Source organism: Hypomesus nipponensis, chromosome 22 (assembly GCF_054491055.1).
Source record: "Hypomesus nipponensis isolate SF chromosome 22, ASM5449105v1, whole genome shotgun sequence".
NCBI classification, from domain to species: Eukaryota; Metazoa; Chordata; class Actinopteri; order Osmeriformes; family Osmeridae; genus Hypomesus; species Hypomesus nipponensis.
The window spans coordinates 15,073,691-15,085,272 of record NC_140382.1 but is presented as its reverse complement, the minus strand read 5'-3'; the positions used below and the strand labels follow the sequence as shown (position 1 = coordinate 15,085,272).

The 11,582-nt window shown below is 43.7% G+C and overlaps 1 protein-coding gene across 1 annotated transcript; it reads right to left on the bottom strand.

The window, feature by feature from the left end:
- Window positions 1-420: 420 nt before the first annotated feature.
- gatb (glutamyl-tRNA(Gln) amidotransferase, subunit B) lies at window positions 421-11,524 on the bottom strand. Its single transcript, XM_084686406.1, has 13 exons — window positions 11,326-11,524; window positions 10,878-11,031; window positions 10,409-10,522; window positions 7,337-7,535; window positions 6,475-6,597; window positions 5,940-6,053; window positions 4,951-5,035; window positions 4,203-4,247; window positions 3,305-3,497; window positions 2,802-2,935; window positions 1,440-1,518; window positions 912-1,046; window positions 421-681 (listed from the first exon to the last, which is right to left on the bottom strand). The coding sequence occupies exons 1-13, from the start codon at window positions 11,490-11,492 to the stop codon at window positions 556-558; spliced, it is 1,668 nt and encodes a 555-aa protein (XP_084542532.1). The 5' UTR covers window positions 11,493-11,524; the 3' UTR covers window positions 421-555.
- Window positions 11,525-11,582: the final 58 nt, after the last annotated feature.

The window sequence follows — 11,582 nt, the reverse complement described above, 5'->3', positions numbered from 1 at the left end:
GTTTAGAATGCATTGTCAGTCAGCTTCTATCAATAAACTTCTATCAATAATTTCTGAAAACCAGGAAGAATTGATGTACTCGCCCTTAGTAATATATTTTATGACCAGAACATTGTGGCATAATATAGTATCCACTTCAGCTGTTACATATCCTAGTATGTTGACACTTTTTTTAACCACAAGAGGGGGCTCATCACTTGCTCTCAAGCCACAGTAGTAATAGATACACATACATCGTGTGTGTTATTTGGGATGTAAATCTAATAAGTTTATCAAGGTTTGGAAGGGTTATCTTTTTTAAACATGGAAGTAACAACCCAAACGTGTCTTGAAGAGGCCACAAAAAGACGGTTCTGGTAAAGGCTTGACAGAACGATCCCCGACCCAGAAGATGGACGCCATGTAGCCTTCTACAGTATCTTCACAAAACAACTTCGCCTTTATTGCATCTTCGAATCAAATCGATTGTAAAACGTACGTATGACTCTTCCAGTCCAGTATAAACTTCTTCTAAGTTTTTATTGTTGAGTCAGGTGACAAACTAAGGCCCTCTCCTCAGGAGGTCATCTCTTCCAGAATGGCGCGGACAACGACAGGGTCAGCCCTCCCTTTGGTCTCTTTCTGAACCAGACCCATCAACTTGTTCAGGACGTTCTTGTTCCCCGTCCTTATGGCTTGCACCTACAAAGAAGAAGCGCAGCATTACAGTTTCTGGGATTTAACAATGCACTATTATAATGGTTAGTAGGGGTGGGAATCGATTCACATTTGAATCGGGGTTCAGGCTTCTAACAATTCAGATTGATTCACACGAGGAATTGAATCGTGAGGTACCAAAAGATGACCACCCCTAATGGTTAGGGATTTCCCATGGGCCTCAAAATGACACATTGTGTCCAGAAAGGTCTTACCTGTTCAGGATGCGAGTCCACTATCCTCTGGCAGATGTTGTGGATTGCCGTTGTGTTACTGACCAGCCCCAGGTCCTGCTCCTGGACGATCTGTTGGGCGGTCTTACCAGGGTTTGCTGACAGCTCCTGGAACACCTGGCACAGTGAAAATGTGGGATTATTTTTCTTTGTAAACATACTAATCAAGAAAATGTGTGCTACCATCTGAGATCAATTTTCTTTTGAAGTTTACAAATTCAAATGACCTTTTGTATAACAACAGTAGTTTACAACGGGGCTAAAATTCAAACGTTAAAAGGTAAGCATTTGGGTATCCATACATGCAGGATATGAAAATAACATATACATGCATTACAACAAAAATGTGTTTAACATTTACTTCATTAAATATACATAATATAATAAACAACATATGACTTTGACAATAAGGTATGGAGCAGAGACTTGTTCCAAGTAGCTTTAAGGTAAGGTAAATGTAATCAATAGTAGATTTGAATTTCAGGACTTCAGGAGGACACGCTCAATCACCTGTCTGGCGATGGAGGACGATATCTGTCCTGACTCCAGGAGGTTCAGGAGATCTGCCAGGACATGAGGAGAGACTGGACTGCAAGAGGGAAAGAACATGTAGCTCATTGAGGGGTTTAATTTGTCTTCTCTCGTGAGACAGAGAGCTAGTGAGATGGAAAAATAATGAGTGGATGGAGTGAACACTGTGTAAATTGTTCATTTTTCTTCATGTTGTGGTAGTGCCTTGTAAGTGTATCTGTCTGTGTAGTAGAGAGTGAGTGTGTCTGTCGTCCAATAAACTGTTGAGTATATTTGTGTGTGTGGGAGTGAGTGAGTGAGTGACAGTGTGTGTGTGTGTGTGTGTGGCAGTGAGTGGGTAAGTGACTGTGTGTGTGTGTGTGGCATTGAGTGGGTAAGTGACAGTGTGTGTGTGTGTGTTTGTGGCAATGAGTGGGTTAGTGACTGTGTGTGTGTGTGTGGCCCCGGGACTGAAAGACATGCCTGATCATTACAGGTATGTAGATGTCACTGCCCTGTAACACAGAGCGATAGGGCTAAAAAGGCTCTCATGATGTGGAGTCACTCTGGGTTCGATGGCTAGACATTGGGAGCTGCGCTACACAGGTCTGACTGGAGCTTAATAACATCTCTTGTGTTTTATCTGTCTGTCTAGCTCTGCTTCTTCCTGTCTAGCTGTTGTCTATTAGTCTCCCTACCCTCTCACTCTCTGACATTGTCATTTCCAACTTCTCTGTATCCCTTTTCTCCCTTTACCCAACATAGGTGTACAGGACCATATAAATCTAGCGTTAATGAACCAACGACAAATGACTTCCTCTGACATCATCACCAAAGTCCAAGATTAAGAAAGTAAACTAATTTCCCAAAGCTCTTCATAGCATATGACTCAAATGTGCTCTACTTCCATCACTCCTTGAGTCTGTACCCTCTATTCATTGGCCAGTGGAATAAAGGATGCAAATTGAATTTGTCTAATATTTGGCATTGCAACGTGTCGCAATATGTTGGGAGATAGCAAAACATCCTGGACAATGCCACCCAAAAATGAGGTTTGCCGCATGTGAGCCTCTGTTGCTGGTCTAGACAAGATAGCAGCCAAGCCTTAGCTAGATAGGATCTATTTGGCCTTTGAGGGATGAAGATGTGGAGAGGAAGAGGAAGGGAATGAGGAGAGGAAATCTAAGTCTGTCAGAGAGAGGTTTGAGGGAGTACGAGGTGTGGGAGAAACAGAGGATCAAGGAGATGAGAAAAGGTAAGAGGAGGGAGGAATTAATGAATATATGGATGAGAAAAAGTGACAGTTTAGTGGAAAGAGTGTGTGTGTGTGTGTGTGTGAGTGTGTGTGTGTGTGTGTGTCACCTCTGGCTCACGCTCATCCCCTGCTGATGGAGTAGGCCAAGCAGCTCGTTCGTCACCCAACCAATCACCTTCCTCGGCTCCGCTTTGGTCTCCCCGACAACGGCCTCAAAGTACTCCACGAGCCCATCCTCATTCTTCAAAAGTAAAGAAACACTAACAGTTACTTTTTTGAAACGTTTTCCCTGAATGTTTTGATTTGCCTCCCCCAATCACGTTGGACGACTAAATCTGACAATAAGGAACTGCCTTTATCACATATTGAAACAGAGAGAAAAATGTATTCAATGGGAAGAATCCTGGAAATGTGATATCCCAACACGCTGATCATCCAGGCACACCTACAGTCAGCTGCTCCTTGCTGGACACGGAGATCTCGTGACAAAGGTCAAGTACCCTACTGATGTATATCAAGAATGTTTGCTCCTTTGACACGGATGATTCTTTGAAAGGCCATGTATTCAACGTAGTAGGAGAGTTACTGGCGGTGGGACTGAAGGACTCACCACCAGGGTGAAGCTGTGTTCTGGGAGGATGCTGTAGGCTTCCACCAGTCGGAGTCTCCTGACGCTGGGCAGCTCTGGGAGGTTCTCCTTCACCCTCTCCACCACTACCGCCTGGCTGGGGTCCAGTCCGGGGGGCGGGGGGTGGCTCTCGGAGTACACCATGAGGGGGGGCAGGTTGGGCTCTGGCATGAACCTGGGGGAATGGACATAGAGGAGGATGGAGGGGTAGGGGGTGAGGGGTGGGGGGGTTGGAGGAAGACGGTTGAGTTCTCCAGGGAGTTGGCGATAAACATTGTGTGTGTCTGGGCATGTCTGAAAACGGAAGGCTGGTGGCACACGGAGTGAGATTGGAGATAGCCGGGGACGGAGCTCTGGCGGACGAGAGAGGGAGAACGTCAGGGAGCAAGCAGGAGAGAGAGAGAGAGAGAGAGAGAGAGACAGAGTGAGAGACAGAGAGAGAGAGAGAGAGAGAGAGAGAAGTAAGAGAGAGAGAGAGAGAGAGAGAGAGAGAGAGAGAACATCAAGGAGCAAGCGGGAGAGAGAGACAGAGGAGCGAACGGCCCCTTTTCCTTTCATCCGTCACGGGAGATAAGCCGGAGTGTTTTGTCTCCCCTGTCTAAGGGAGCTCCTCAGACTGTGCGTCATACCTGGCATACCTCTAATCAGAAACACATCGGGAACGCTCGCTGTCACACCACCACCGTTAAGTGGCATGTGAGCGCCCCGCGTGATCCGTGGTTATCTGTTCAACGAGCCTCATTGACAAAAACTCCCGCAAGCTCACTTTTCTGTCCTCAGTCTTTGTCTCACTTCCTCTCGTCCATCTACATGTAGTGATTGTATCTCTCCCGCAGCCTCTGCTGGGTCGTGAAGCAGACGGACACGCGTGTCGACTCACCTGTAGTCCTGGAGACCCTCCTTGTCTCTCATAGGAACGGTGTGACTGCGGGACACAAGATTACAAACACAATCATAAACTTTTTAAGGCATTGAGAAATACCACGCTGGCCTAAATATTCAATTTGTTGGTTTCATTTTTGTCTTATGGGGGGGGGGGGGGGTAGAGATTTACTACAAATAGGCTCAGAGAGAAATAGACAGAGAGAGAGAGAGAGAGAGAGAGAGAGAGAGAGAAATAGACAGAGAGAGAGAGAGAGAGAGAGAGAGAGACAGAAGGCTGGAGAGACAGAGAGAGAGAGAGAGAGAGAGAGAGAGAGAGAGAGAGAGAGAGAGAGAGAGAGAGAGAGAGAAGGAAATAGATAGACAGAAAGACAGAGAAGGAGAGAGAGACAAAGAGTTCAAGCCCCAGCTGTGTGTGTGAAGAGCCTCATTTCATGGACCCGTGCTCCTCTGTGCCCATCGATTGTCTGGGTCCAAATGATCATATTTATCATCGTTAACCCGGGATATCTCAAACAGAGGTGCAGACAGAGTGGCTTTCTATCAAAATATCCACAAACTATACAAATGCGACAGGATATCCACCTTTAGGGAGCATGATTACCAAGTCTAGACCTATTGTATGTTGCAGGTCTCATATGCTATTATCTGGGTAGCTGACTGACAGATGTCTAGTCTCTACAGTTTTGGCATTAAGTGCCAAAAAGTCCAATGTTTTTATTTATTTTATTTTTTAAACCTCTTACCCAGATTTGGAATCAAAGGCCCGTGTCTCATTCTGCACAGTTCCACCGCTCCTGAGAACCCCCATCTGTCTCTGGATCTCATAGTCTGATGTTCAGAACCAATGAGAACACACACACACTAATTTAATTTGCAAAATCATCGCATACAAGGGCACACGTGTAACCAACAACCATTTAGTGTAAACACACACCTGTGCATGCAACACACACACACAAACACGGAGAGCAGCAACCAGCCAACTGGCATCCTGTTGGAGCCTCTTAACATCTGCTTTGGCACACAACCGTGCCTGAAGATACTGCCGGCTGCTACATTAGCACTCAAACAACTAATGACAAATGACTTCTTTCACAGGACTTTTTAAAGTTCCTGCAGCTGGGAGATAAAACGCTACAAAACTTCATCAATGATGCAAATGTGAAGTGTCATCTCAGGTCTTAATATGTTCACGGCAAATTTTGAGTGGCAGTGAATCTGTGTCTTAAAAAAACTTCTGTACAATAGAAATTTCACTTGAGTTAATTCCATCACAAAGTCAAATATTCCTGAGTTTATATGGAAAAAACTCATGTATCTCACAAGTCTTTCTGTTTGGGATTTAAGACAAAAAAAAATATCCCTATGGTTCTGGTGTGAAACCGTTATGGTCGACTTATGTTGTAGAGATTTAAACAGGCACATTACTCCTTGTGTGTGTATAGTATGTGTGCATGTGTGTCTTATCTTTCATTCTGGGTTTGACACATGCATGTTGGCCATCAGTCAGGATTTCAGCCATGTGTGACCATTTTTGAGCAAAACTGTGTGGGTAATGAAGCAGCAACAACTATAAAGTCGGTTGGCTGTGTGTAAATGCCTGTATGCCTAGTGTACGTATGTGTACGTGTGTACTGTGAGCGTTCACGAGTACACGTTTATGCTGGACGTGGGAGTGTGTGTTAGTGTGTAATCTCATGGCATGTTAAGAATGTAATGTTGTGGCCCTCACCGATGGCCTTTGCCAGGAAGCGGGCACTGTTGATGTTCTTCACCTCCGTTCTGACTCCCAGAGGTTCCCCGGGCCTGTGCACCGACACGTTGGCATCCACTCTCAGTTGGCCCTCTTCAAGAACACCGGGGAGAACTGGGTTAAGAAGATTTTACACGGAAAAGAAGCTCCCATTTTGCATTCTTCTTTATTGCACTGACCGACAAATAGAGTGCAGACTGAGGGAGCCATGGAAGTAAAGCACATCTCTGAGTTGTAATATAGAGCTCTGGGAAATGTTTTTTCTCTTTGATTATCTGTGTATACTGTATGTGTGCTATTTAAGCCTGCTGTGTGGAGTCTGCATGAATCTCCAAACAAAGCTCTGACCATTTTCCATGTGTGTGTGCACTTGTGTGAACTGTTGTGTCTTTGTGTCGTTGTGCGAAGGGGAAGGGTGTGTTTGTGTGAAAGTGTGTGTGCATGTGAAGTGTGTGCGTCTGCATGTGTAGTGTCTGTGTGTGTGCGCACATGTGAAGTGTGTGTGTGTCCCTACCGGCCATGTTGCCCTGGCAGGTCCCCAGAGCCTGCAGAATGAGCTGCAGCTCCCTGACAGCAGCAGCTGCCTCCTCTCCACATCTCATGTCTGGTTCCATGACCAGCTCCATCAGCCCTACTCCTGGTGGGGAAACACACACACATTGTCATCAAAAACACACTCTCTCCCCTTCTCCCTCTCTCTTTTTCCCCCTTTCTTTCTTTCTTTCTTTCTTTCTTTCTTTCTTTGTTTGCTTCCACATCTCTCTCTCTCTTCCCTTCTCTTTAAATGTCTCTCTTTCCATGTCTCTCCCCTCTACCCCCTTGTCTCTGAGGAATTTTCAAATAATGAGTTTCACATTTCAGCCATCTATGCCTAAAGTTTGCTCATGTATCCAACTACACACTGCTGCATTTAGTAAGATATGAATCCCATATGCACAAGTAACAGAAAGCCACAGGTCACAAGACTAGAAGAACTTTGTTATTTGTTTCCCCAAGGCGCTGCATGAGGTCATATGGAAGGTTGAAGGTGGGGGAGTCAGATGGCTGAGCGGTGAGGAAGTCGGGCTGGTAATCAGATCGATTCCCCGCCGTGCGAAATGATGTTGTGTCCTTGGGCAAGGCACTTCACCCTACTTGCCTCGGGGGGAATGTTCCTGTACTTAATGTAAGTTGCTCTGGATAAGAGCGTCTGCTAAATGTAAATGTAAATGTAATGTGTAAATGTAAGGTACTGTGCATTTGAATAAAGTGTCATTTTCTTCTAAGTTAGTTCCTTGGGATCGTCCCATTGGTTTCACTTAACTGGGAAGGGTATACTAAATCAGATGCGTTTCGACAGACCATGATGATGGAAGATAGAAGACGTTGTGAGCTACCTGCTCTATTGAGGTCTATAAGGGTCTGGTTCCTGTAGTTGTCGTGTAAACTCTTTCCGCTGTCCTGCTCCAGCTGGACCTGTTTGATCCTCACGCTCTTGGTGACCACCTGGCTCTTCCTGCGGCCCTCCAGGTGACTGTAGGTGAGCGTGCCATCCACTGCCACAGGCAACCTCTGCTGAGTGATCTGGTAACCTGCCTGGGAGGAGCAAGGGGTCAGCTGGAGTTGGCTTGGTGACTTGATTCGAGGCCCCGATAATCAGTTTGTCATCAACAAGTGAGTTTATTAAAAGTGCTTTTTCTTTTTTGAAGCAAAGTTGGTCAGAAACATTGTGTAAGATCCACATGCATTAAAGATGAGGCACTGAGAATCAGTTTCTCTCAGGGTACACAGGTCACCTCATCATTATTCAGCTGAGATATTATTGTTTTGCCATTTTCTAGTCCATACGTTCAGAAGCAGATAAATATTTGATCCGTTTCTCTATATGGAAGGAACATGCATGTGCCACACCAAGTGGAATACCACTTCACTCTGTTGCCATGGTAACCTTAGTTTCAGAACCTAAACATTCATCATACGTATTGCTATTCCAGAAAGAGAGAATTTTTAAAAAGCAATTAGCCATTGCCATCTGTGTATTGTGCCTGTTCAACAAATCAATCACTGGCACACAAAGCAAACATAATTGACCATGGGGGACAAGGTTTATCACATAGCCCAAACCTCTGCTTTCTCCCTGCAAATCTCTCATACAGTTCTGTCACTGTCAATGCAAATGTGCTTGATTAGCATAAGGAAGTGTGGTGAGCATATGCATGCCGATCGTTATGGATAGAATTCCTCAAATTGATGCTAATTTCCATAATTCTCACATCATCTTGCAAAGAGACGTGTTGATGACTCTATAAAAAGGGGGGGGGGGGGGCTTCTCCTGATAGGCTGTGTGAAATGACTCCACCCATTATCTCTCTGAACAGATTTTGGGTGAAATCATACGTTCACAAGCTATCTGCAACCTGTAACTCTCCCAGTGTGGGAAAGTTGTGACTCTCACAAGCCTATCAATGTGTAGGCAGAACTGATTCAACCATCACTCAACAGTATCTCTGAATCTCTCACTGGAAACATTAATAAGAAGATGGGGACTTTATTTTCAAGCCATGTCTGAACTATGTGTCACCAAAATGCGAAGGTTAATTATGTGCCACGTCTGGTTGATTTCTGTTGGGCTGCTGGTACATGTTATTAAAATAAAACACCCTTATAACATTTACACGAGCCTTCCATTTTAAATCCAACAAGAAATGTTGGTCATGCAGGCACATTAATCTTTTAATAAGTAACTGTGAGTTCGCTAAATTAAATCAAAGATTCATGGAACATATCAATAATGCACAAATCCATTTTAGAGTATCTGTGTTTTAATAAATGCATGTAGGTTTATTTCTAGACCCTTATATGACTTAATTATCCATGAAGTTTAAGGATTTAAATGGAAAATGTGAATAGGACCGTTCACATGCTCATGTTGCTCCATGCTGCTCTTGTTCAAGCATATTGTGAAAGAACATTTTGAGCAAGGACCAAATATCACCACAATCAGGGTCGGACTGGCCGTCAGGAGATTTGGCAGATTTTTCAGCCGTTTTTCAGTCCCAGTCCAGACGTGACCACAATGCTGGCACAATCTCTCTTACCACCTCAAATGAACTAATATCACATATATGTAAATCCTTCCAATAGTAGCATACTTATCACTTTTGGGGTTGCAGACAGTATGTATCCAACACAGCAGCAATAACAGAGACAACAAAACCAAATCTTTGTGACAACTGTTGGCAGCATTAGAGACAAAAATTGAACTCTAAGCTGACATTATCGTTGAGGCTGACATTATCGTTGAGGCTGCAGCCCACTCAAGAGAAAATGCTAAAGCGAGATGACGCAATCCCCAGTAAGAATATCTACTTTGGACAAATACTATGCAGAGCTGAGAGTCAGCAATGCTTCCAGCTGGGAACCCGGTGGGATACCTTCCTCAGAAATAATCTGATTATGCAGGATTATGCATCTGCTGCTTCCTGATAACATTATTACCTCTTAATCTGTGAAATTCGACATGCCATATTCTTGTACTTCTAATGTGATTGCTGCTTTACTCACAACTTTGTTTTTATTTCAAAGCAGCTGGAATGATTAGGGCATGTAAGTCATCACCTTTAGATTTTGGTTTATTATAAAAAGTATAAAGAGACAAAGCTTATTGAAAGAAGTGAATGAAAGTGAGCATTGTTCAACTACAGCGTGTGGTCACTATATAAATATCACCAATCAACCATTCTGTAGCAACTTCATAATAAAGAAGCTGTGGTAGCCAACTTCATGTGACTGTTTTATTTCACGTGAACATTTTAACTAACACTTTTTAAAGCTTCACTGTATGTTTTACTAACCAGTAGACGATAAAATAAATCCCTCCATAATTTACCTGTTTATTAGATTGTTAAAGGTTACAATTTCAACAAATGTAAATAAAAAGATGCCTTTTCCACAAAATCTAATAACATTTTAGGGAGAAAGGATGGTTTTTGCTGCTCTGAGTATCTGTGTCTGACATTTTGTATTTGTGCCATGGCCTAAATGTCAGTCGTAACGGTTGTAAAATTACCCATGAGCACCAGGGATAGTGAAGACCTGCCATGCGAACATTCTGCCAGCAACTGCTACTGAGGTGAACGTGACCTGGCATCGCTTGTCATGACCGTAAACAGCTGCCAGGAGCACAAGCTGTCATTAATCTGAATCAGTGGCACTGGGTGTTTCTGCCGCTTCAGTAATACTTGTCATTATTCAATTAAAGCATAGGGACAGTGGAAACTGAAATTCAATGGAAAGGTTATGCTAAAGAGAGGGGCTTATTGTTTGACAAATGATTACAAAATACATCCGACACAGAACCCAGCCCAGAGCTTTTGCCACAGTCCCTATTCTTGTATATAGTCAGACAAGATTAGGGATGGTGGTCGTTCATCTGAAAAACAATTTACTGAGAAACATGTATGACTCACTGGAAGGTCAGCGTAGAAATAATGTTTCCTGTCGAAGAGGGACTTCTTGTTAATGGAGCAGTTGAGAGCCAGGCCTGTCATGACCGCTGCCTCCACACATCGTCTGTTGAGCACCTGAGGGAAAAAAAGTATTGGTTTGTAAACGTAGAGTATTACTCAATAATGAATGACAGAAATAAAAGGAATCTCCAACTCTTGTCACCTAATTCTCAGACATAAACATTTGTGCTCAACATTATCATTAGAATAATAAAAAATGGTGTGTGTCAGAGAAAAGTGAACTGATGAAGACCAAATGCAATGGAATGTTTCATGAAAACGAAAACGAAACGAAAAAATATTTAAATAAAATAGAGAATATAGGCATGTTAAGAGTGTGAGTGTAACTAACGTCAGTAAATTGCATATTGGGCTCTTTAAAGTAAGTTTAATGTACAAGAGAGTGTTGATGTAGTCGGTCTCGACTCACAGGTAAGGTGCCCGGTAAGGACGCGTCAAAGAAGGATACCAGGGAGTTTGGGGGAGAACAGAACTTAACTTGAGAACCAGAGAAGAGTTTGGTGTTGGAGTGTATCTGAGCGTGGATCTCCAAACCTACCACTCCAACCAGATCCTCAGGAGCACTGCAAACATAAACAGGAAAAGATTGGTTTGTGTAAACAGGGAAAAGGGAGGAATGTTAATGGATCAGATCCCCCACAGTCGACCTTTTGACGTATGATCATGCAACCTTCCAAAAGAACATCATCCTCTTACAGAATCATGGCTATAGCGGAATCTAGGTGGGCGTGCCCGGTGAGGGAATGTAAGACTGTGGAACATGCAGTCTCCGCGCAACAAGCACATGCACGCGCGCAGGCGCTCACACACGGGTATGCTATGTTATGCTAACGTTTTAGCAGTCAACGGCATCCTACCTTTTTCTTTTGAGTTGTGGTTGACTTTGGTATCGAATAGCAGATGTGGCTATTTGCCTGACAACACACCTTTGACTACGATAAACGATCATTTGTGTATAAACCATTGCTAGTTGTTTTGATATAATATATAGTGGGCCACTCGATCCTGCAGAGGACGCAGCCATGTTGCTCAGTAACAAAGTAGTAGTGTGGACTGTAGTCCACACAGTCCACGCTACAAATCATTCAAGGTGGAAGAGTTAGTAATAAGGACT

Excerpts from the sequence above, each read along its gene's own strand:
- gatb (XM_084686406.1), bottom strand. The coding sequence starts at position 11,492 with ATGGCTGCGTCCTCTGCAGGATCGAGTGGCCCACTATATATTATATCA. Across the intron at positions 7,536-10,408 it reads ATTTCTACGCTGACCTTCCA|GCAGGTTACCAGATCACTCA; the intron begins GTGAGTCATACA and ends TGCTCCTCCCAG. Across the intron at positions 4,248-4,950 it reads GCCTTTGATTCCAAATCTGG|TCACACCGTTCCTATGAGAG; the intron begins GTAAGAGGTTTA and ends TGTGTCCCGCAG.